The sequence below is a fragment of the Arachis hypogaea genome, chromosome 2 (genome assembly GCF_003086295.3).
Source record: "Arachis hypogaea cultivar Tifrunner chromosome 2, arahy.Tifrunner.gnm2.J5K5, whole genome shotgun sequence".
In the NCBI taxonomy this organism is placed as follows: domain Eukaryota; kingdom Viridiplantae; phylum Streptophyta; class Magnoliopsida; order Fabales; family Fabaceae; genus Arachis; species Arachis hypogaea.
In genome coordinates this window covers 100,532,770-100,559,080 of record NC_092037.1, presented here as the reverse complement: position 1 = coordinate 100,559,080, position 26,311 = coordinate 100,532,770, and the positions used below count along the sequence as shown (strand labels likewise).

The window sequence follows — 26,311 nt, the reverse complement described above, 5'->3', positions numbered from 1 at the left end:
ACCAAAAAAAAAAACTCTTATCTCTAAGGCATTGTTTGGATGCAAAATAGAAAATAGAATGAAAGAAAATGGAAGGAAAGAAAATAGAAGGAAAGAAAATGAGAGGAAAAGTAGATTTTTGTGTGTGTTGTTTGGATGAAGAGAAAATGAATGGAAAGAAAATAGGAAAAAAACTTTTTTTTATTTGGATAAAAGAAAAAGTAAGAAAAGAAAAAATTATATTGAGTAAAATTATATTAATATCCTTATCTATATTATATAAAATTATAATTTATATTAAATAAAGGACAAATTGATAATTAAACCATTATGTACTTTTTCTTCATCTATTTTCATCTCATTGTTAGAGAAAAAACTTTTAAATGGACCCCACACTATATTTTCCTTCTCCTCTTAATTTTCTTGGATCATCCAAACAATGAAAAATTCCATTTTTTACTCTTTTTTTTCTTTATTTTCTTTCTTCCCTATTTCCCTTGAACCAACCGGCCCGTAAGACTCTAAGCAATATAGTGATTTCCTATTGTGGTTTTTCTATTTTTTTTATTTAATAAAAAAAAAACATATATGAGCAAGGGCCATCATCAATCCATCATACACATAAACTTAAAATAAGTATTCATGTGATTTGAACTGAAATTTTATATTTATAATTTTAATTAACTCTCTATTTTAAAATAATCATTTGAGTTAATAAAATAACTAAACTTTATTGAAATTATAAAACAATTTATAAAAATATTTTAAATATTAATGATTACTCTATTTAATTATTTTGTTTGCTTATTTTCTTTTATTTACTAAGGGTGTTCGCAGATCGAATTGGATTACTCAAATCGGATATGGCTAATCCAATTCGATCCGCAAAATAAAAAATATATGAAAAAATTTATTTTTATAAAAAAATTCAATAAAATCTTTTTTTATTTTAATAAAACTCTTTTTTTCACTTTTTTAAACAAAAATAAAATAATACAATATATATGAATAATAATTATTAACTAAAATAAAACATAAATACAACATATATATTATTTATTTATTTATTTATTATTTGGTGTGAGTTCACATATATGCATATTAGATACACATATATTAGATACACGAATCTGACTAGAATACAGATCAAATCTGATTCGATCGTGGGCCGTACAAGCATATGAGAGTTATTTGGTAAAATGTAATCTTTTACCATTCAATATCTTCTCTTTTTTATATTTTCTCTTAGTCTCATAAGATAAGAATCACATTTTACCAAACAATTAAAAAAAATTGGAAAAATTCATTCCTTAAATTTTGGACATATCTAATAACGTAATATAACAATTATTTGGCAAAAATTAAAATTTAAAAAATGAATAATTAATTAAAAAAGAAAAAATATGAAATAACCATGAGACCAATAATAATTTTCTCAATTATTTGGTACTTTAGACAAAAAAAAAATGAAAACTATACATGGCCATTTTTTGTGCATAATTAAAATTTCTGAATTATTTAATGAACCTTTATAATTGGCACACCTTGATCCACATCTATTTCCATTGGGTTCCATTGTACCAAAAGTACTTTATATAAGGACACCAGTTTCTGATAATTCAATTTCAAACCAATTTCTCCCTCAGATTAAATACAAACTCCTCCATGATCCCATCATTTAATATACACAAGAGTCAGAGTCAGAGTTCTCAGCTTTTGACACAAATGTCCTTTTAGACCCTAAAAGAAAAAATTGAAAACCAGAACATAATAAAGGCATAATCTCCTCAGCATGTCATTTCTGGGCAAACAATTAGCCTGAAAAAAGAAAATTAGTTATGTTAGAATCTGTATGGATGAATATGGGATTAAAAATCATGTAAATTATTTCTCTGTATTATCCTCCATGTCTAGGTAAATATTGAGGTGAATGGAAGAGTTTTAATGTGTTATCATTAGAACCATTTTAGAGCTATATTTTGGTTTTAAATTTGATGAAAGATTTGCTGATTATGTTCTGGCTAATAGGTTCCACCAACAAACAACAAAGATCAAAGCTCACCTTCAAATATGAGATGCTGAGGAGTATGCATTCACAGAAACAAAAACAAAGCTTAGTTTGAATCTGAGCCAGCAGAAAAAGTGGCCTGAGAATTATTGCCGCGCGAAGAGTTCCTTCGGAGAGCTTCCACATTGTGCTGGTTGCTTGTCTCAGGGATGGAGGAATCCGCCAAATGATTCGACAAAGATGCATCCCCAACTCTATTATTTTCTCTAGATTCGAGGCGCTCCATCAATCGGGATACACTCGCAATTCCAGCATTCAACTCTCTCTTGACTTCTGAACCGAGTTCTGACACAGAAGAATTTCGAGAGAACAGCCTCTCTTTCCATCCCCTTGTGCCCTTCGAAAGCGATTCTTTGTATCTAGTCATTAAACAATTCAATACCATACAAGTCAATTTGAGAAAATACATACTTCTAAGGAGTAAGGACACATGCCATTGCTTTCTAAGCAATTGTACCTCAGGGACATTGCATTAAATTTGGACCTCAAAGAATCAGAAAATGACTGGAGATCGGACGGCCCTGCTCTGTCTCCGTCCAAAGTCGAAGAATGAGTGGTAGAACTTCGGCATGCAAGGGAAGAAAGAATACATAACTCCACTTATCCAAACAACTAATAATGATCCCAAAGATAATAATCATTAAGACCTAACTAAGTACCTTTCATTAGGCTGAATCCCTTCACGGTTTGTAGCCGAGACAGTAGACCTGTGAGCTAAAGAAGGGCTCCGAGTTTGAATATGTGCGATCAGCTGAGACGTTGATGGCTCGTCTCCATCAGATGTAAGTGGCGTAGATGGACTTCCTACAGGGATTTCAGCCAGTTCATTTCCATCTCCGGCAACAGATTCAGGACTAGATGGATGTGCACTCGACTGTGCCGAGAATAGTAAGAAATGTGGATGGCCATGAGAAGATGACCGAGTACTAGGACCTTCCCTGTGACCAAGGTGCCGTGCTCTCCTCATTGCTGCCGCAGCAGCTATATGTTGAATTATTCGCTCTTCAAACTGCATAATGTGAAAACATATTATGATGTGCTTAAGTAAGCGAATCAAACCAAAACTTCGAAACTGATGACAGATAACCGACCTGGTGCAATTCTGGATCATCAAGGGATGGATGATGAAAGATATCAACATTTCTTGATGGGGTAACCCTTATGCTCCTCTCCTGCTCTACTGCTTCAAGCAATTCTTGACTGTCATAAATGCATACAACTTTAATAATATAATTTCAAAAAAGAATTATAAAATAGATATCATATTTGAAAAGAAAAATCATAAACAAACAACCTGGTAGCATCCTTCAAGCTAACAGATTGCCAACACATGGGACATTGGGAGCTTCTTTGACACCTGAGAACAATCACTCGTAAAATTGCTAAAGTTATATAGTTCCATTTACATCGGTACAGCTAGTAACCCCCTTTATCATGTTGAAATTTTGGTCCCTTCCACTTTGCCCAACCCGAAGATCAAAAGAAAACAAAACATGAAAGTCGAAAATGGCATATAAGTACATCATTGCTTTCTTCCTTCTGGTTCTATTTTGTCAATGAGAATTTGTTATTGGTGAAACACTATATAAGGCGTTTTAATAGATAGAAACCAAACTAGATGACATAATGCATATCCCTATGAGAACTGTAAACGAACGTAAAGCACCAGTAACTAAAATGTAATAAGTTCCGAGAGATACCATTCAAGAATGCAGTGTAGATGGAACTCATGCTTGCAATTAGTCACCTGGAAAAAAAGAGGTGGAGAAATTGAAGAAATGTCTTTCAATTGAACTCAAATAGTTACTTATTATAGTACTAATTCCGGAATCAAAAGACACATGAATCAAAAGCATAAAACATTACCGACGCAGGATCACTGTCGCAAAAATCCTCAAGGCATATACTGCAAGCATCATGACAGGCTTCTTGAATCCCCCCTTCAACAAAGGCTTCTGCTGATGTTGTATGGCTTTCAATCTTTCCTTCCATCTCTGGAACCTTTTAAATACCAGCCAACAACTTCAGAAAATATTTCCCAAGTTCTTAGAGTGCATAATATTTTTATCAAACAGAATACGGACCACATATGGTTTCGATAAGAACATTAAAAATACGGATTCTACCCGGAACAACCTCATGTACTATACGACAGCAGAGAACGAAACAACGCAATAACATTAAACATCATTAGCTCAATTAAACAACACTAACTTAATTAATCATCATCATCATCATAACCATAATGAAACAATGAAGCCAAAATAAGCTTTATACACTCTTCAAGTAAGGCTTCCATGGCTTCAGCAAATAAACTCAAAACAATGATCTTTGTTTCAGACTTTCAACTCTTAACAATTTACCTAAGCCTAGCCATTGGAATTCAAATTTTATCATTTTTCTCCCAAAGAAATACATTCAGATTTATGCCTGAAACATCTTCTAATCCTTCTATACATGTACCAAATATATGCCAATACGTGGAAAGTTAAATAGAAGAAAAAACAACAGCTCAGAGTAAAGGGATCATGTAAGGATGCAATTGGAATGAACTCCTGTATAATAAAGGTTTAATCTTTGAAACATAAACTGAAATGGGTATTTGACAAAAAACAAAAAAACAAAAAAAGGGAAAAAAGCACAATTTTTTATCAAAATTCAACAAACAAACGAATAGTTACAGGATTTACCTCCATTGAGAATTGGTAAAGCTCCACAAAAGAGAAAAAAAGGGTCTTAAGAAATTTGTAGTGATTATTTGTGAACCCACCAAACAAAGCCTTGAATTCAAAACCTCCAAGGAAGCAGCTATAGATGCAGTGCAGAAAACAACAACAATTCAATAATAGAAATTATGATTATGATAAAGAAAAGAAAAAAAACAAAAAGAACAAAGAGAAGAGTGTTGCAGTTTACCTTGCTGGATTTTATGATTATTATTGATTATTGATTTGATTTGATTGATGGGTTTCTTTACCAAATTTGTGTTTGTGTGAAATGAAGAATTTTGATTTTTGACAAGAAACCCCCACTAACCCCACAAGCATCACAGAAAGGACACACAGAAGAATAAAGTATACTCAACTTTATAGCTTTCTACGCCTTATTATTATTATTATCAATTAATGATAATAAAATCTTAATTAAATTAAAGAATCAATGATGATAATACAGAAAAAAAATGATAAGATATTTAATTAAGAACTTTAGATCATGATGATAATGAATATCCAATCACCACCTAACTAGTAATTGATTGTTTATTTCTAATACTTTAAATTTGTTATTAGGGATCAATATAAATAATTATTTAGAAAAAGTTAGATTGTATTATCATTTTTTTAATTGAGAATAAACAATAAATATACAAGTATACGGACAAAAAAAAGACAATTACTAAAAATAATTTAGGGTTTGTTTAGGTAAATTTTTTTAATTTTTTTTTTAAAAGATCTTATAAAAAAATAAAAATAATTTTATGTTTGAATATTTTATGTAAAAATATTTTTTATTTATCAATTATATTTAAATATAACTATATTTAAAATATATATTGAAAATGGTAGTATATCAATAGGATAAAAGTTAACTCTAGTCTCTTATAATAAGAATACTTTATATAATTATATTGACACTTAATTAAATACTATTAGGTAGATAAAATAGAAGATTAAAGTGGTTTAGCTTATTAGCTCCAATGAAAATTTCTAAGGCAAATATAAGTGATTTTTTTATATGTTATCTCCCAATTTGATAGAATAAAGGTTAAATTGTCGCGGATCTGAGTTCAATTTAAAAATTTATCACTTATCAATAAATTATTACACACATAAAACAAAATTTAAACCATCAAGGTTTGTTTTTTTTTTTTTTTGGTCAAGCATCAAGGTTTGTTTAAGCGAGTGAGCAAAACACTTACTCAGGCCAAGTTTGTTTGTTTCACATTTTCTTTTTTTTTTTTGGTCAAGGTTTCACATTTTCTTTTAATCTTGCTTTGCTACTTTGATTTTGGGCTTGATACGGATTTGAACAATGAAAATTAAAGTTGATGTTGCCTAATAGATCAAAAGGAAAGCCCAACACTCATCACCTCAAAAACTTGTATTGGGTTGGGCTAACTGAAGAAGCCCTACTCTCTCACGTAAGTCATAATGATGACTGAAAAGTGAAAACTCAAAAAAAAAAAAGAGTCAAAATGAAGACTTTAGCTCAGACCTAAAATAAACTGGCTTCATGTAAGGATAATTTTGGGTTTTGGCTATGAATTTTGTTAATAAGTGTCATAAAAACACTTGTTAATAATAAATATATAAAATAGAAGTAGTTCCAAAATTATATCTTTTCAATAAAATTTTTACTTTTGTATTTTCCATAAAAACCTTAACAAAATCTATTGGCTATTCAGTATTCACACAATTTTAAAATTAATTTATTATTTTTTATCTAGCATATGTTTTCTTTTTTTAGAGACAAAATAGAAGTAATAATTATTTATTTTTAAATTTTAAAATTATAATTTCATCTTCTCTAAGATTTATTATTAAGAGAAACATGATAAGACAAAAAAAAATAAATTATGGATTATGAAGAGAGAAAAGATCTGATGATAATATTTGTCATCAATTAAATAATAAATTTAAACTTTTGACACTTATTTAAACGAATAAATAAACTTACTACTAGATCAACTAAGATATTTAGAAAATTTGTCTCCTTGTTAATAAGAAATGACAACTTTGAAATAATGATGAAGACTATTATCACCATCATCATTGAATTTATGCCAAATGTCTAATAGTAATAGAGTTACACAAAGTGAATTAAGTTATGACTCTTACAAACTGCCACAAAACTGTTGATGATCCCTCAAAATGTATGGACAGTTGGACACAATACACACTATTTTTATTATTTTCCTTTTAATTTTATTCATTAATTAGGGTTGGATTTTGTGCTTGAAAACTCACTGAAACAGGGGCCAGTAGTTATCACTATGAATGTCTATACTCTTTGGTTAGTAGAATTGACAATTGCTACTTTTTGGACCACAATTCCATTTATGAAGATGAATCCATCAAATATCTATCTACCCCTTGAATATGACCCTTTCACATGTTAACAATTTACATCCATATGTTGTTTGATTTTTTTCCATTTACATTTGTATATGTTATGTCTTCATTAATTCCTAGTAAGTGTTATTTTCGTGATAACTTTATAGTATATATAGTGATAAAGATTTTGTGAAGTGTGAGCAATAATCTGCTTAAACCAAATTTTAAATATTAAAATAAGTATTTAAGGATTATAATTTTTCTATATATATAATTGACTTCTTTAATTTATACTTTATCTATTATGAAATTACTCATCCTAAAAAGTTTAAGTTAGTAGAAAAAAATAATATTAATAGTTATATCTCTAATACTCGAACTCTTAATCTTTCAAACATAAAGTTCTAATATCAGATTATGAAACCACTTATTTCAAAAGTTTAAACGGATAAAAAAAAACAATATTAGTAGTTATATCTCTAACATTATCATAATTATATATTTGAGTTTAATAATCTACACAAATATTAAAAAATTAGTTATTCATATAAGAATATAGGATGCGTTCACATTCACATTTGTAATTAAACTTGAAGAAATTTTATAAATAATACAATGAAGTTAAATTCAAACTTATAATTAAAATAAAAATAAAAGTACAAAATATAATAGTAGTTAATCTTTTATATTTATGAAAAACAAATTTATTCTAATATAAAAAATTAATTTTTTTAAAATTTTCATTATCTTGATAATAATTAATTACTTCAATAAAAAATATAAAAAACAAATATACAAATACTTAACAACTGATTTTTAACTTACTATCAAGGTAGGGTAACATTATCTCTATTTTTTCTCCACCAAAAACAAATACGAAATCCTTAATTAATTGATTGATTAATTAATTAATTAATCCTAAAAACGTGTTAGAACTACCCTTTTACCTAATGCAAGTTTTATCACAAATACTCAAATAGTAGAGTTGTCAAAAGATAAATTGATGGATTATTTACCCACGGAGGGGACCAATAATAATAATAAAAAGGTACACCAGCTAAAGACAAATTAGCATGATACTAGGGGGAAAAAAATATTATACATATTATTATTCCCCCTTTCTTATAAATAAAATTGACATTTTTGAATTAGTTGATTATTTTTCGAAATAGTTAGAGAGAAAAGAGGGGTAAGAGAACTAGAGAAGATATATGATGAGGTATGCATGGAAGTATAAGCAGACATGTTGGTAAGACAAGTTGAAATGTCACATTCGTTATGCCACCAAATAAAATAAAATTTGATGCAATTGAAATATCTGAGTTCAACTACTGAACCTGACGCATAGAATTGGTGATATATTTTAATATTATAATTTTTGATGTTTTTAAAATTATAGAAAATACAAAAATTGAAGGGTTCGATTTTTGTATTTTAATTTTTTTTTAACATAAATCAGACGGTCCAATTTATGTATCTCTAGAAATCGAACGATCCAATTTTTATATTTTTAATAAACCAGACAGTCTAATTTCTACTTCTTTAATTAAATAATTTCACGTTTGAATATAATACTTTAACAATTCACATTTAAAAAAAAAACAACACTATTACTCCAATATTAAAAATAAAAAGTTCGCAGCTGACCTTTCATGTGCCTAGCTATTACTACTAAGCAAAGGGTAACTTTGGTTTCCATTTCCAAAGTGACACACTATACTCTTTTTTTTTTTTTTTACACCTAATCATGAGGACAAATAAATTCTTTATTAAATTAAAATACAAGTCATTAATTTTTATAAACAGAAAATATATACATAGATTTTTCTAGTAAAGAATTTATGTGTTTTCAAAATAAAAAGTCAAAGATTTATTTATTATTTTTATTTTTTTCTAAAATATACTCAAATCTTGCAAGTCGTAAACTAATTTACTATAAATTTTAATTTTATTTAAGAATTTATTATTAACTAGTAAATTAATATATATATATATAATTAAAGATGGTATTTGAATTTTTAATATTTGTTTAAATAAATAAATAAATTGAGTGTTGGATGAATCTAAATTGGTTTGACTCATTGCTATTCATGTGTAGGTAACATTATTCAATATTTGTGAAGGAAAAAAAAAAAAAAACTAAAAGTAACAATGTCATTGTTAGAATGAAACCTAAGATATGATGATGGTTGTGATGGATGTCTAAACAAAATTGTGTGCCTAAAACCAGAAACGAAGGGACAAGGTGTGTTCACAAGTTAGAATATCTCTTTTAAGGTCTTTTTCATCATGTGTGTGTCTTATGTACACCACATTATTATTAATACAAATATCTTTTAAACCAAAGTAGATATTGATATCATATGATAATAATGTTGGGAGTTTGATATCACGTGTTACTCTCTACTGAGGAGGGCATTGCAAAATCGAAAATATTTTATAACAAATAAAATTAGCAAAAATTAATTAGAATTTATTTTATTTAATATTTATTTAATATTTATTAATTTTAATAACAATTAATAAATGTTAAATAAAGTAAATTTTAATTATTTTTTATATTTATACATTTTTATTTACATATATAAGGGGGATAATTGTTTATATTATTTATACATATTTATTTACATATATTTTTAATTAAATAATTAGTTATTAGAATAATTAAATTTTTTATAATAAAATTAAATTTATAATAAATAAATATTTATTTCTCGTAGTATAATAAATTTTTTTATGAGGCACCAAATATATATTTCAATACACAGTATAACTAATTAATCAATAATTTTTTGTGTGTAAATAATATGATTTTTCTTGTATTTATTTTGCTATCCTTTAAAGCACACTTCCATTTTTTTAACACTCTAAAACAACTCTAAAATTGCCTTTTCTTTTGTCAACTAGATAATATCTTACTATTTTGCTTAAAAAAATTGTGGTTGCTTATTTTTATCATAAGAATAACTCAAATTAAACTTGATATTAAGAGTATCAGAAAAGGAAAATGTTACTTATTATTATTAGTTGACTAATTGCGTGCACGTATCATTAGATGTAAAAACATTTATGTTTTCTATTTAATCATTGAAAATTTTTGAAAAACATGATTTGTGATATGATAATAGAGTCTTTTTCCACATAAAATGTAAATTTTCAATATACATATGGACGATTGATGTATTGTTCACATTTTAAGTTCCATTTCAATTGTTAGAATTAAAAAAATGTATTAAAACTATTAACCTAACTTCACTTCACAACCTTTTTTTTAATTATTTTATAATATAGATGAATGCTAATGCGATTTGAAAAAAAAAAGTAAAAATGGTACCATTTTCTAAATAATTAACTTGATCTTATTAAAGGTTAAAAAAGAAAAATAAAAATTAAATTATCTTAAATTTTAAATTTTAAATTATAAATCTAAATAATTGATATAAAATATAATAAATAAAAGACTAAAATTTACTTAATTAACAAAATATATATATGAAAAAATATGGAGAATCAATTTAATTAGTGTACAATAGAGATAATTTTGTAATTAAAATTAAATAATAATTAAATTAATTAATTATTATTTATTTTCAATTTGAAATACAACCCAAATAAGGATTCAAAACAGTGAACAATGCAAAATTGCATCTCTCTCTCTCATTTGAATTAAATTGCTTCTCGCCCAGTCTCATCTTCTATCAACAGTGCCACGCCGCCACCTACAACAGCCGTTATCGCACATAGTTTCGGGAGACGCTACCGTGCGCACCGTCGCGAAGATTGTGTCGTTCGTGCAGTCCTGAATGTTCCAATCGGAAAAGCCTGTCTCCCAACTGGCATTGTTTCACCCTCTGACGTCTTCATTCGTGTCACATAGGGAACATACTAGTGTGACGTTTTCATACGTCCAGCCTCCACCGCCTAGCCTTTTTGCGAACGTCCGCGCCGCACCAACTCCGGACAGTCTCTTTCGCGCTGTCCACTCGCCGCCGGCCGTGCAGCCTCCCCTGCAACTAGTTTGATTATGGTGATTGCTTCTTCTGTTCATTCATCTCCTTCTTCTTCTACGTCAATGGTCAGTTTATGATGGTCATTTTAGTAGGTATACCGATGATTATTTTAATTCCTATATGGATGATTATTTTGATTGGATTGAATTTAGTTATATATAATTAAAATATGTTGGATGTTCAATTCATTAGGTATGGAGATGATTATTTTTATCCTTAAGTGGATGATTATTTTTACTAGGGATGAAGTGGGATGATTATTGATGAAGGTGGGGGTGGCAGCCGGTTGAGAAAGAAAAAGGTATTGGAGTGAAATGTTTTGGTAAATTAGGATTTGAGATAATTATTTTTTTTGAAATAACTAATTGGATTTTTTGAAAACTAGAAATTTAAAATCTGAAAATTTAAAATTTAAAATTTGATGTGAAATAATTAAATAAGAATAATTTTTATTATTTATTTTTATTGGACTAAATAACTAATTCATTGTATACATTATTAAAATTTTTTATTGTCTTCTTAGCGGAATTATATATACTGTTCCTTACTTAATATAAAAAATGAATAAAAATGAGGTCATAATCGTAAATTAAACTATTTGTTTTGCTTTATTGTGGTTCTTAACCAAAAGAAAAATAAAATAATATCAATGCTAGGAGCCATCAAGTGGCATATAAGAAAAAGAGTATAAATGTTTAATCAAGAAGAATTTGCATATTTTCTTGATGATTCTCTCTACAAAAGCAATGAATAAGAAGTGGCATAAATTCCAATATGGAAAAGATATATCTGTACGGACAATTCCTATTATAGACAATCCAACAAGCCATGGACAATATAATAATAGTGTTAATACTTAATATTTCATCTCTTCTCCCTTATAATTAGCTTTAACATATCTTAATTAGAATGAAAAAAATTGCATATTGGTAAACAAAGTCAACACATGAAATCTTCTTGATCCACATATAGCAGAAGAGAATCTTATTATCTATTTTTTCGTTTAATTTTCTTCACATTTTGTTTAGGATAAAAATTTACGTAAAGTTATTTTCATGTGAGATTGATAATTAAAAATTATTAAATAATAATTTAGTAAAATTTATTAAATCATCTAATAATTTTTATTTTTGTTTAGAATATACCAATAAATTTAGCATTAGTAGTCAAAAACGCTTTCTTAATGTGACAAAGTTCCCTCTATTATTCAATTGTCAATGATGAAGGTACAAAGTTTAATAGAAAAAAGCTAAGTAATTGATGACCCTTAAATCTAATAGCTTATCTGAGAAGTATATATAATTATTGCATTAGGATCTTAATTACACTACAGAGTACATCAATAATTAATAGAGTGAATATTGAATAACAATGGAGAATCCCCAAAACAAGCAAAATCATCATGATCAATGCCTAGAAACCACACTTATATAGTATATTACTTGAGAAATTAAAATAATAAACCAAACCTATACACAAATTTAAATTCTCCATGCAACCTTCCTTTAGAAAAATCATATCTACTTGATGAAGACAACAATCATGTTTAATTTGAATTTTGGATTATAAATTTTTCATTCTAAATTAAGGTTTATACTTTAATAGAGTGCTCAACCTGAGTTCATCAAAAGAATTAATGTATCTACAAAAATTATGCTAGTCATAATCTCTAAATTGTTCTCTCTATATATATTTCGTTTATCAAATACATTATTTTTACTTTTTTTACTCGTTAAAATAATGGTAATATTAAAAAGACAAAAAATTGCTATTTTAAGATAATTTTTTATTATAGAATAAAGATCAGAAAATAATAAATATAAATTAGCTAGAGAAAATTGATAAATATAAATCTCACCACTAGATAAATTCTGTACAATATTTAGCATCATGAACTTGAGCATTAGGACCAGAAACAATGCTAATAAAACCTTGTGATGATGAATTATCTCTTTTAGAACAACTTCTCCAAAACCCAGTGCCATAAAATGTTTCCCACATCTCCTTCTCAAGCTCCATAACCTCTTTGTCTATCATTTCTTCTTCCAACTTCTCATCTTTCAATTTCTTAGCTACATCCTCTTCACCACCGCCGCCGCGGCCGAAAAATTTACCTCCAAATTCTTCGTCTAAGGCGTAGCTATAGCAACGATTTGGAGGGTACAACCCTTCTTTTCTGGCTTGTCTCAGTCGACGGCGCTGCTTTCTTTTCTCCAGCGCCTGTCTGCAGAGACCAGCCGGGACCTTGTAAATAGCAAGGAACACAACGTTGGCCAAACCAATGGGAAAACAGCAACACACGGCGGTTGCGCCGCCGATCACCTCTCCGATCTTTGTCCCGGCGGACTTCTTGGAACCGCCTTGGCCGCCATGGATGAGCTGCTGCTGTCGCCGGTGCCGATGATTATTAAAGGATGTTTGCCTGAGAACAATCATATTGGACATAACAAAATATAAATATGATTGTAACTAACTTGTAACTAACTTTAACTACCTTGTATAACCGTTATGTAACGGAAAACAAGGAGAGAGAAGCTTCTTGGGGGAAGGAAATGATGGGGTTTTGGATTTTGGTACTTTTTTTCTTAGTTCAATGCCTTCTTCAACCCTTTATATGATTGATCAAATTTTGACACACCCAACAAAAAAGATTGAAACTTTTTTCTGAATTGGAAGAATAAAAATAATGGGGTGTGAAAAATATTGTAAATTTGGTTGAAGAAAATTGAAATCGATCTCTCTCTATGTTAGAGATCGATCATTGACCTAAGCTTCATCCATGGCTATGGAGCAAGAGAGGAGGAGAATTATTTAATTGTAGAGGGAGACAAAAGGTGTTTGTCTCTTTGAGGATTGGAAAAGAGGAAATGGATTTAGAAAAATTAATATTTGAGAAGTGTTTATATATAGTTGAAAAAAAACATAACCACTAATTTGATCGGTATTTAGGATCTTGATGAGGCAGCTAATAAGGAGTTAATGACCCTTTTTTAGAAAAAAAAAATAGATTTTTTATTTTTTTTAATCTCTTGACAGTTAAGGTAATTTCTATTATGGTGTTTCTTAGTTGAGTTTTTTTATATATACTAAAAATAAATCATCATATATAAATACTTATTTGTTGTTTATAAAAAGTTCTAATTATATTAATGTAAGAAATTTGATTATTCAATAATAGTAGAGTTATTATTATTTTTTATGAAATTGATTTTTTTTTTGTTGGGTTTGTTTAATTATAAGTTATTTAATTAGGTGTAATTAATCTTGGATTAGGACATGGCCTTAAACCAAGCACACGTAATGGCAGCTAAGAGGGTTCTGTATTTAAGTTTCTAGATTGCAGATAGTGACGGATTTTTAGTGACGGATATTACAGAACACATATTTGGACTTTAGCCACACATACATGACATTAGTTTTTTTGTTTTTTGTTTTTGTAGTTTAATTTAATTACAATTATATTCTTCTTTTTAACCTTACACAATAATTTTTTCAGTTTTATTTTAACGTGTATTACAATATTACTATTCAATAAATTTTTTTTCCAGTTTTACTATCAATTTTTGGAATTTTTTTTCATACTAAAGACTACATTATATCATAGGCCTAAGATATTCCACTATCGATTCTTTACAAAATGATTAATTAAATAAAATACAATAATCAACTAATAAGTGTGACACACAGAAAAATCAACTTGGGTAGTTGGGTGTGAGAGTTTTTCAATTTATATTTTTATATTTGATATCCAATGTCGACAACTTGTGTAATCATCACTTTACACGCAGAGTACATAGCAATTAATCACACAAAAAAAATTAAAATAATAAATTTAATATGGAAAATATGAAATAATAATGGGTGTCAACATCATCATTATCATCATATATATTATTCCGTGTGTAGAGAAAAGACCAAATTCGAATTCCATATGGTATCAAATTTTCATAGATACTATTACTTATGCCAATTAATCAAAAGATTAGGGGAATTCAAATTGCACAACTTCCATATTTGCAAAAAACGCATGTGGTTGATAAGAACTACTAATTAATTAAATTAAGTAATGGAGTTTTAAGTTTGAGAATAAGTGGTGTTCCATGTAGCCATGTAGGGCCTTGGAACCCTTAAAGATGAGATCAAAGATTACGTGTCCCTTAATTTAGTTTGGCTTTTCTCTTTTATTTGTTCCTATCCAATACCTCAAAGCTAGGACTGCCTTTTATTTATTTATTTATTTATTATAAAAAAAAGTCATTAATCAACAATTAGAATAATTAAATTTATTATAATAGAATAATTAAATTTCTAATAAATAACTAATTAATTTTATTTATTAAAAATTTAATTATTTTATTATAATAAATTTAATTATTCTAATTGTTGATTATTTAATAAAAAATATATAAATACATAAAAATTAATTTAATAATTGATTTTTAGTACATACAAATCTTTTTTATTTGTTTATAATCCTACAAAGTACATAAACTTCAAATTTGAAGTTGTAATTGAGAAATATATGCATGGTTAGAAATTGTATTACGTACATAAAAGTTGTTATTGGTATTGTTTTATAATTTTTTTTAATTATTAAAGTTAGGAAGATTTGAACCTGCGATCTCTTAGATAAGTATAGAGCGAAGAATATGTCATTTGAACTATAACTCATTAACGGATTGTTTTATAAATTAGTTCTAGATTTCTAGTTCATTATTATTAGTGTAATATTATTTCTATAATATTATATAAATATTTATGTTTATATATTACTATGTTCATAGAAATATATGATTTGATTATTTTAAAAATTTTACAAAATTAGAAATAGCAACGAAATACAACAATCTTTTTCTCAAATAATAATAATAATAATAATAATATATGAAATTCAATATTAGTATAAGATTCGTATAAGATATGATTGAGACATTTTTTGCTTAATTCTAATTGAAACTTTTTTGCTACCTCTATATACGTATAAGATTCGTGAAAATACTTTCGAACTAAAGTATCAGTGCCGATTAATGAATAATTTTGCAATTGAAAATTATTCTTATTTATTTGAGTTACGTAATTCATATATGTGCATAAGTTCAGTGGTGTATGTCTAACTTTTCAATATTCTTCAAATAGTAGAATATTTGACAAGGCACCCCAACGTTTTTTTTTTTTTAATAAATAAGGCATCCCCAACTTGAATATGTTGTTTTATTATTATTATTATTATGAAGGAGAGAATAATATTTCATAAAAGGTTATTTTAATTTATTAAAATTTGGAAGTTATGCTAAATAATTAATGAGATATTTTATACATTCTTTTTTATGAAAAAAAAATTTCTCATAAAAAAATATTTTCAACAAACTTTTACTACCAGGTGTTATATACTTATATATATAGAATTTATCCTAGGCCATAATTTTTCTAATGCTTCTTAAAAGTGTATAAAATATTGATTTATATTGTTAATCAATCAAATTTGAAGTTTAATGTATATGTAGATAGATGATTAGTTGATAGTGTTTGGAAGGACAAAATAAACCATTGATTAGGAGATATTAATTAGGCTTAACAGTTATTACTTAGGTAGCGTTTGTTTTGAGGTACTGGGACAGAGATTAGGAGACTGAGACACAGTATTATATTTGTTGGCTCAGAAATTGGTACTAAAATTTTTGTTTCTGTCTCTAAAATTTCAGTATTTTAGTACTTTCAAAAAGTAAAGACACAGGAGACTGAAATTTTTAGAGACGGAGACTGAAATTTTAATAACATTTTATACCTAAAATATTCTCATTTCAATTAATTAATTCCAATTTTATCCTTTGTGCAAATTAAATTAGAGTTTTATTCTTGTTTCAATTTCTATCTCTCATTTTACACCAAACAGAATACTAAATTTTATTTTAGTTTCTATCTCCCAGTCTCAATCTTTCAGTTTTTGTCTCTTTATCAAATGCTACCTTATAGATTTCTAGTTTTCTATATATCAATGACGAGCACATAGGAAGCATAAGTGGGCACTAAATAAAACAGCATTATAATTTGTATTAGATAAGAACAGTTGACCAAGATAGAAAAAGTTGAAGTTTTAGTGAAATTAAAAAAATAAATTAAATATATAAAACATAAAATTATAATAATATTTAAATCGTAAAATCGTTATATTTAATATAATTTTGTAAAATTAATTAATTTATTTAAAATTATAATATTAAAAGATTTAAATTTTTAAAAATTCAATTAAAATTCTATCTAATATGGTGTATGTTGACTATTTTCTTGTTTAATTTGTGTCCTTTTTTTTTGTCTAACTTCAACTGTCCTATGAGTCTGCTCTCATCAGTCACTCCATTTATTTTCCAACTTGCATTTATAGCAAAAAGAAAATGGATTGGGAGTTCAATTTGAAATTTTCGTGATTTAAATTATTAGAAAAATACAGGATGATCATTGACTTTAGATAAATAGGTCAAATAAAAAACATTATGATTGATTATCGATTTTTTTTTTGTCCATTATTTTCAAGTTTGACCTTGATCATGTCCTTCTCTATTTTTCTGGGTTGTTTTTATAATTTTTTTTTGTGGGCTTAGGCCTGTGTAGTATTATTGGAGAACTAAGGTCCAAAAGAAAACAAAATAAAGTAAATTAAATTGGGTAACTCAGCCAATGAACCTTAGCTCACATGGCATTCTGCACCCTCCTCATCTCAAATGTCTCGGGTTCAACTCCTACCTCCTGTATTCGAGGAGAGTCCAGACTCAAACCCACGACTTCTAAGATGAGTATGAAAAAATTATGTTATTTGATCTATAACTCATTGGAAATAATTCAAATTAAATTGATCTTACAAAACTATGTATTTGAAACTTAATTATTATGAGGTGAGTAAAAATTTAATAGAATGACTCTAGGTTCTTTAAGATGTTGAAGGCAAGATCTTCTTGAATTACTTTTTTTTTCTAAATAAATGTTGTTATTTTATGTATATATATTTATTTCGTCTTATTCTACTCTCTTGAGCTTGACTTTGTTACTTATTAAGAAAAAGGAATTTATACGTAAAAAAAAAAACTATTGACAAATTTTTATAAATAAAAAAAAGTTAAAGAACAATTATTGAATATAACAAAAATCACTCGTAAAAGAATAAAAGAATTAATAATATATTAACAACCGCAACCATAATCAATTCCTATGTTTCAAAATTCCCCTATACATATTATTAGTAAATGGCATGATATCTTTCAATTCGTGACACCCACATTTTTGAACCCTTTCTCCAACTAAAACCTTGTCATCCTTCATAATATGTTGTTTCTTTTCTATTGGAAATACCAACACATACTCAGCGAACCGCACCTTCTTCTTTATTTGATGTTTCTTCGGAGATTCTACACATAAATTAAAATAACAGAAATCATTTAATTTCATTAATTCATTCTTTTCAACTATATAAGATATCAATTAAGAAAAAAAAAAGGCTATAAGAGAATTATTGATGAAAAATTAATGGTTTAATTATTATTTTATTAATTTTTATAATTTTATTAAATTTGTAATTAAATTTTTATATTTTATTTTTAATTAAATTTATACACTGTTTTTAATTTTATAACTAGACATTTTTATGTCAAAAATATTAAAATTAATTAAATATTTTTTTTAAAAAACATACGGTCAAAGATTAATTAGATTTTTAATTGTAGATATCTTTAATTTATAAAAAAATAGTCAGTTAACTATAATATTTTTTATATTAAAAATAATCTAATTATAAAATAAAAAATTATATAAAGATTCAATTAAAAAAATATAAAAATCTAATTATAAATTTGATAAAATTATAAATACCAAAGAGAGTAATTAAACCAAAATTAATTAACAATAATAATATACATACCATCCAAGTTTTTATGCTCATGTGGTGTGTAACCACAAATTTCGACTTCAAATTTTTCCATGAAATTCTTGAGCATATGCTTATGAACTTGATGAATCAAAAGAACCATGCTTCCAGAAACAGCAAAAACAGTCATGACTCCAATTTTCATTGAACTATTATTCTCCATTTTCTCCCTCTTTCTAGCTATTTGTTCTAATTGAAAAATTAAAATTAAATTTGGTTGGGATCATGTGAAGAATTTTAGTTACACGTAGATAAAAAATATAGCTAACATATACAAGCACAATAATCATCTAAGAAAAATGATGATGTGCATATTGCATAGTACTCAATGAAAGGAAATATGGCAAGAATAGTTAGAGCCATTTTTTTTTCTTCTTTAAAACCAAATGATGGTGATGAAGAACAATGTGAGGGATTGAAGGAATAATGATGATGATGATGATAACTATGATATGTCTCATGGTAATATATATAATTATATGTCCAAACTAATAGTCAATAAGTTGAATTTTTTAGTAATCTATTTTTAATCATGAAAAGCTAAGATCCAACAAGATTTTTAAATTGTTAATTTAACTTCTTTTACCTCAAGTAAGAAACAAATTAAATATCCTTAAAATAGTAGCAAGGAGTATAGATTCATTTATTATTATAGCTGGTTTTCTTGAAGGATCTGTTGGTATTCTTTTTTTACTTTTGACTTTTGAGTAAATGAATTTACCAAATTTTTTCTTCAATCATTCTATGAAAATGATTGAATATAGAATATTCTATTTGTTAACCTATGCTATATATGTATAGGTCTACAAGGAAAACCACAATAATATTTTATGGAGATTAAGTTAAAAATAAAAATAGTATCAATAGGTAGGTAATAACATGTATATCTAAGTCTCTTAAGTCTTAACACAAATCTTATATCTACACAAAAAAAAAATTAGACGGTAAATCAGTAATTTTATATTTATGTATAAATATATATTGATTAATTTATTTTTAATATATATTTTATATTTTAATATATATTTTATATTTTAATATATATTCCATATAAATAGATTTCTTAATTATCCCATCTAATATTATTAGAATAGGATTATCCCAATAAAATGATCCAATTGAATAAATTTAAATGGATTTAGGGAAATGTTTAAATACTTATTCATAAAAACTTGGTTTTAAGAAACTATATTTAAATACTATTTATAAAAGCTAGATATAAATTTCAGTTTATCTAAATCATCAATCAAAGGTTAATAAATGCATATTTAACCACTATTTAATTAATTCTATAACGATATAAATTAATCCTTTATTTGTTTTAATTTTTGAGATTCATTAAGAATTGAACTCAAAATCTTTCAAATATAAAATTCTGATATTATATTATAAAATTACTCATCTAAAAAATTTAAACTGACAAAAAAATAAATTAATGATTATATCTCTAATATTTATTATATCCAACTTTAGAATATGAAAACAAGTTAAATTTAACGTTTAACTTATTGTCTTGTTTTAGACTTTCAAATACTTTATTCAATGAGATTCACAGAATGGCATCTCAATTTTGGTGGGACTAATGAGGTTTGAAACGAGAATTGTATGAATTAAATGGGATACTATGACAAAACCAAAAAAAAAAGATAGGTTCGAAATAAAAGATTTGTGAACACAGAATCTAGTTTTATTCGAAAAACAGTGCTGACGAATTACTAAATATCCTAATTCAACTATTTTTAGATTACTAAAGGACAAATACTTCAGATATAGTGATATATTGAGAGCTGAGTTAGGTAATAATGTACCTTCTTGAGGTTGGTACAGCATCTTGGAGGGCCGAAAAGTAATTGAAAAAGGCTTGTCACGAAGAATAGGCTCTGGATCGTCGGTCATAATTACCTAAGATTCTTGGCTGCCTCCCCCGATGTCGTTCACTGTTCCCTTATTAGGCTTCCAGCAACAACTAACCCACACTCTATTGAATCTGTTCTAGTCAGCGATCTAATGACTCTTGAACAAAAATAGAACTAAACGGTAATAGAGTCTACCTTTACTGCGGCCATTAGCTCGAAAATCCTATCAATAACACCAGCAGAAAGGAAAGATAAAATTAGTTAGATTTGATCCAAATTAGGAACATACGAGATAAATTCAGGTTATAAAATTGCCTATTCTTTCCACCATCCACCATTTTTTTAATGCCCCCAATCTTTCTAAAACCACAAAAATTGAGAAAGTCTATGAAAAATAAAGTTACCTCACAAGATAAAGATTTTTTTGTGAAAATGTTTACATGAAATACTCCTGTTGACAAGTTTATTGCATAGCAGATTTTCAGGCACTCCTGGCACTTACTCTCGCTACCTAATCCAAGAAGAAACCATCTGCCATCGTCTCTTTCAATGTGTAATATCCTACCACATTGAACTTTACCCTTAAGCGGTAAAACAGAGGTGGTGTGGTATTACGACCTCTAAAATAAAATGTGTACATATATTAGCAGAAAGATTATAATATACTAGGAGCTTTGAAGAAAAGAGGAAATAAAAATCGCGAAATAAAAGCGCGATGCCCAAGAAACGAGATATCTTGCATACTAAGAAAGATATAGCTGTTAAGTATAAAGTAACAAAAAACAAGAACAAAGGGTCAAAGATACAAAGTAGGTCAAAGATACAAAGTAACACACACAAGTTATGCGGAGAGAAAGTTAAGTACATATATATCCAGTAACCACTTCGCTTCAGGAGCCCAGACACCTAACGAGACGCCTCTCGACTTGTATCTGAAAAACAACAACATAGTATGGAATGAGAACCGGAGGTTCTCAGTATGGTAAAGGTGCCACACACATAATAGATAAGGTCTTGGGAATGCCAGAGACAATCCTAGAACGCCGCACTCGGATTATAGAGCATAAAGTATTAAACAGAAGTCATAAAAGGTGGTTTTCTAAAAGTATCTAAACCTAACTTAACTTAACCTTAAATCTAAGTCCCATACTGTCATTCCTCCATACCTCCAACTCCGTCAGCATTTCACAGACAAATAAACAAATATCATACATGATCATCTAATCCAGGGAATCTCGTATCTCAGATCATCTAATCATTTAAGCCAAGTATCATACATGATCATTTGTAACATTTCATAGTCAATTAATAACTTTTCAGCTTTACTTAATCTCCAAGTTATCCCCATTTCCTAACTTCATATGAATATCAAGTTTAACAATATTATTAATGATTAAAGGAATGAAAATATAGGTTTAGAAGTTTGAAATACAGTTTAAAACGTTGAAAATCATGTTTGCTAAAATAGGGGCCACGCGTGCGCGTGGGAGTGTGAAACTGCTGCTCGCGCGCGCATGCCTTTGTCATGCATACGCGTGGGTGAAAATTTAATGTCACGTGTGCGCATGGGACCAGTCGCGTACGTATCGCCAAAATTCCATGCCACGCGTACGTGTGGATGTACGTTCTTAAAAAAAGGGGATCAACCAGAAAGTTGTAGAACCAGGTAAATACCACTTGGACATTAACATATTCCACACCAAACTTTTAGACGTGCATAACTCAGTCGTTTTAAATCGTTTTTCTTCCGTTCTTTAAACGACATAAACTTTATGAACTCACTTTTCATTTAAAACAACTTGAAATCAATTTGGGGTTTCGGAAGCTGAGTTATAGCCCGCAGAAGCTCACTCCAAAACCAAAGTTTTACAAACAAATCCAAACCTCCTTTTCAATTCAAAGTTTCATTTTATACACTTTCAAACCTACCAAATCAACACTACATAACCCTCTTTATCACCATAACAATCACCACCATAATCATATTTCAAATCATCAACTAATTCACCAAATCACCACTAATTCATCAAGCATTATCAACTATAAACTTACATTCTCAAATCTATAATCATCAAGCTACTCAACTCACACAAACATCCAACCAAATCAACTAATTAAGAAAATGCTAAGTAATAATTATATACACATTCGTTCCAGCCTATCCTATGGTTATCTAACCTAAGTTTTCACAGAACTTTACATATTAAATGCAAGAAATCTAAACCATACCTTGGCCAATTTTCTCGTCGTGATCAAGGCAACTTATTTAAAACAAACACAGCCCTTCCAAAATTCAGTAAACACTAGGCTCAGCTTCCACCAAGTTCCAATATTCACAATTCCAAGCTCCAATTATTTATTCACAACCTAATACACATTTATAATACATATATACCCAATTCAATACTCAAAGCTCAAATTTAGTGAAATTAAAATAGAATTATGGTTTTCTCACCTTACCAAAGCTTCATATAAGGAAGAATGAATGTTTTTCTCAAGCTAATTAGATCCTAAAACATCAGAAATTAAAGAAATTCAACATCTCTTCCAATTTTTCAAAAATTGGAAAAAAAGAGTGGCTGAGAGTAAATAATGGCTTACCTATAAAATTGTTCTGATAGAGACGTAGAGCTCGACGCGGTGGACGCGTGGCCGCAAACCATGCGGCGATCGAAGCTCGGATCAGGAAGTTACGTCGCTCTGAACTTGGAACGAGGGTTCGGACCCTTTTTCTTCTCCGTGCTGTGTTGCTGCTTCTGTTGTGTTTATTTGAAGGAAACAAGCTTTAGGCTCATTTAAATGCTGAACCGGTTGGGTTCACAGGCCCAATTTAGATCCGATTCAATCAGTTCAGTTCAATTTTGGACCGATTTTTTTAAAATTGGTGTCAAAATTTTCGTTTTGATGAACTCTATTCTAATTTAATATAATATTTATATTTCTAAATCTTTTTTATTAAAAGCTAATTTATTGAATAATTATTTACTAATTTAACGAGATTTACACCATATCCCTTTCTACAACAATTTAGAGATTAGCGTTGATTAATAAAAATGTGTGGAGTGATCGTCCAGAGTCCTTCTTCCATTGGTGGTAGAAAGCTTGCATGCGCAGAGCTGAGAATCCTGATAGATGCTGACTAAACACATTTCTATTAGTACTCTATTAGAATTGCTGAAAGACAAAAACTTGGTACGTCTTTTACAAGGAAATGAATTATGCAAATCAATTGGCTCAAGACTCCCACAAACTAACAAACGAGATCCAGAAAGCAAGACTTGCTTGAATTTTTGGTTTATCGTATTTGAATGCTTCACTACATTACTTTACTCTTTCGTTACTCTTTCTCTTTGTTTCTTTTTGTTTTGGCACATGTGTTAGTGTTATTTGGGAGGCCCCACTTCTTTTATCGTTTCTAATTTTGGGTTCTCTATTATTTTTTTAGCTCCAATAAATAATATATATCTTTAAAAAAAATATGTAAAAAGAGACATTTTATTATTGAGTTGCAATATTTTCATATTAGATATATTTTGAATTTAATATTTATTTGAAATTTATTATATATATATATATATATATCATTTTATGTTTAATAATATCTAAATAAAAGTTAAATATATTTTTTTACATATAATTAAATACATCCAAATACAATATATATCATTTCCAACTTTATTCTTGATCGATATGTTGAAATGAATTGAAAAATATTACGTTTTGTTAATTATTAATACAAAAATTTTATATAAAATACTTTATATAAAACTAAAAAGGACATAAACTTTTTTAAGAAAATTAAATTGTACTTTAATATTAATAAAATATAAAAAAAGTATTATATTCTAATTCAATAATAGTCTAACTTTAATATAAATTATCGATATAAAATTGTTAAATTTATATAATTGGTTTACCTTATCAAGTATTAACCAATCTCTTAGCAACTAATCTTTTACCTGTCTCTTCTGAATTTGAAATTTTATGTTAGTTTCTTGTCCTCGTTTTATAGATACAATATACCATGATTACACTTAATTATATAAGTGATGAGACAGATAGATGTAACTATCTTCATACTATTTTGTTGAAAATTCCTTACATGGTTAATCAATTAGATATAAATTAACTCAAAAGTTACCTATTATCTATGCATAATTTATACAAAGGAAAGAGAATTCTAATGAAAATGATTAGGGTGGAAATAATCATGTTACAAATTACTCTTCAAAATTTAAAAACTAGAAACCATCAAACATCAAAGCCGTCTTAGCTCAGCGGTAGAGCGCGTGGCTTTTAACCACGTGGTCGTGGGTTCGATCCCCACAGACGGCGTGTTTTTCATTTTCTAATCCTCTAAATTCAAGTTAACATAACATGATTAATCTAATCACATGATCTAAATCCCATTTTTTTTCCTTTGGATCTAGAACTAGAAACAATGTTGGATCATAAGCAGAAAACAAGTAATAACCATGATGAATGATGAAATCAAACACCAATCCTGATATATAAGTTCAGTTCTTCAACACATCACACAATTTTGTTCCATATATGGTATTACAAAATTACAAATTTGTAATAGGTACATAATTTCATTATATTCTGTATCTATCAGACACATACCCCTAGTATTCAATTAAGATGAAAAAAGAAAAAGAAAAAAAAAAAAAACTAACCCATGATAAGAAGAATATAAATGATTAATGAATCAAGAGGCAAAGATAAAGACAGGGCGAAGCATGAGATCAAGAAACATGATGCAGGCGCACGATACCGACAGGAACAACAGCCCGTACACGATCCTAACTCCCATGATTTTATTTTCTCCTTATGTTATTTGATGGCTGAAAAGAAGAAACAGAGAGAGGAGAACATGAACACAAGAGAAGAGTAGGAGAAGACAGAAGAGCGTTAAGATTTGATTTGAGAATTGAGATCCAATAAATGTGTGAGAAAGTGGATAAGGCTCTGTTTCTCTGTTTCAATCTCCCAAACTATGTGAGCTTCCAAATACTCAACCCACCACGGACACGTGTCACGTTGTATCTATCTACACGTGGAAAGCTTAGCATACATACATTTATCATGTTCTTTTTTTTTTTTAAATTATTATTACAATTTTATTTTTAGACATTCATATCAGTTATCACTTATTCACTTATCAATGGAGCTCATAGATAAGTGCTAAATATTTTACCATTTATAATATTTTTATTACATTTTCTAATATTACTTGAAAATGAATAAGGTTCATTTCTCATTTAACAATGGTAACTTTGATAAGATACAGTATCAGCCCATATGTTAAAAAAAGAAAGTTGGTAAAATAAAGTTAAGTGTATATGTATTTTTTGAATGTGCTTAAATACAAGTTGTTAGTTTTGTCTGTCAAATAATTTATAATTATTATTACTTTAAACATGAAT

General features: G+C 27.9%; 1 protein-coding gene, 2 long non-coding RNA genes and 1 other non-coding gene across 4 annotated transcripts; 1 reads left to right on the top strand and 3 right to left on the bottom strand.

The window, feature by feature from the left end:
• Positions 1–1,720: 1,720 nt before the first annotated feature.
• LOC112757341 (E3 ubiquitin-protein ligase RHF2A) lies at positions 1,721–5,166 on the bottom strand. Its single transcript, XM_025805934.3, has 10 exons — positions 4,964–5,166; positions 4,738–4,855; positions 3,914–4,048; positions 3,748–3,794; positions 3,342–3,404; positions 3,139–3,247; positions 2,707–3,056; positions 2,505–2,609; positions 2,042–2,406; positions 1,721–1,797 (listed from the first exon to the last, which is right to left on the bottom strand). Exons 2-9 carry the CDS (start codon positions 4,741–4,743, stop codon positions 2,094–2,096), a joined length of 1,128 nt encoding a protein of 375 aa, XP_025661719.1. The 5' UTR covers positions 4,744–4,855; positions 4,964–5,166; the 3' UTR covers positions 1,721–1,797; positions 2,042–2,093.
• Positions 5,167–18,259: 13,093 nt separating this feature from the next.
• On the bottom strand, positions 18,260–19,330 carry LOC140180779 (uncharacterized). Its single transcript, XR_011874747.1, has 2 exons — positions 19,021–19,330; positions 18,260–18,511 (listed from the first exon to the last, which is right to left on the bottom strand). It is a non-coding gene; the product is annotated as an uncharacterized lncRNA (long non-coding RNA).
• A 1,274-nt stretch (positions 19,331–20,604) lies between these two features.
• LOC112720474 (uncharacterized) lies at positions 20,605–25,931 on the bottom strand. Its single transcript, XR_011874746.1, has 7 exons — positions 23,484–25,931; positions 23,338–23,392; positions 23,112–23,249; positions 21,748–21,814; positions 21,287–21,502; positions 21,078–21,105; positions 20,605–21,004 (listed from the first exon to the last, which is right to left on the bottom strand). It is a non-coding gene; the product is annotated as an uncharacterized lncRNA (long non-coding RNA).
• On the top strand, positions 25,146–25,217 carry TRNAK-UUU (transfer RNA lysine (anticodon UUU)). The gene has a single exon. It is a non-coding gene; the product is annotated as a tRNA-Lys (tRNA).
• Positions 25,932–26,311: the final 380 nt, after the last annotated feature.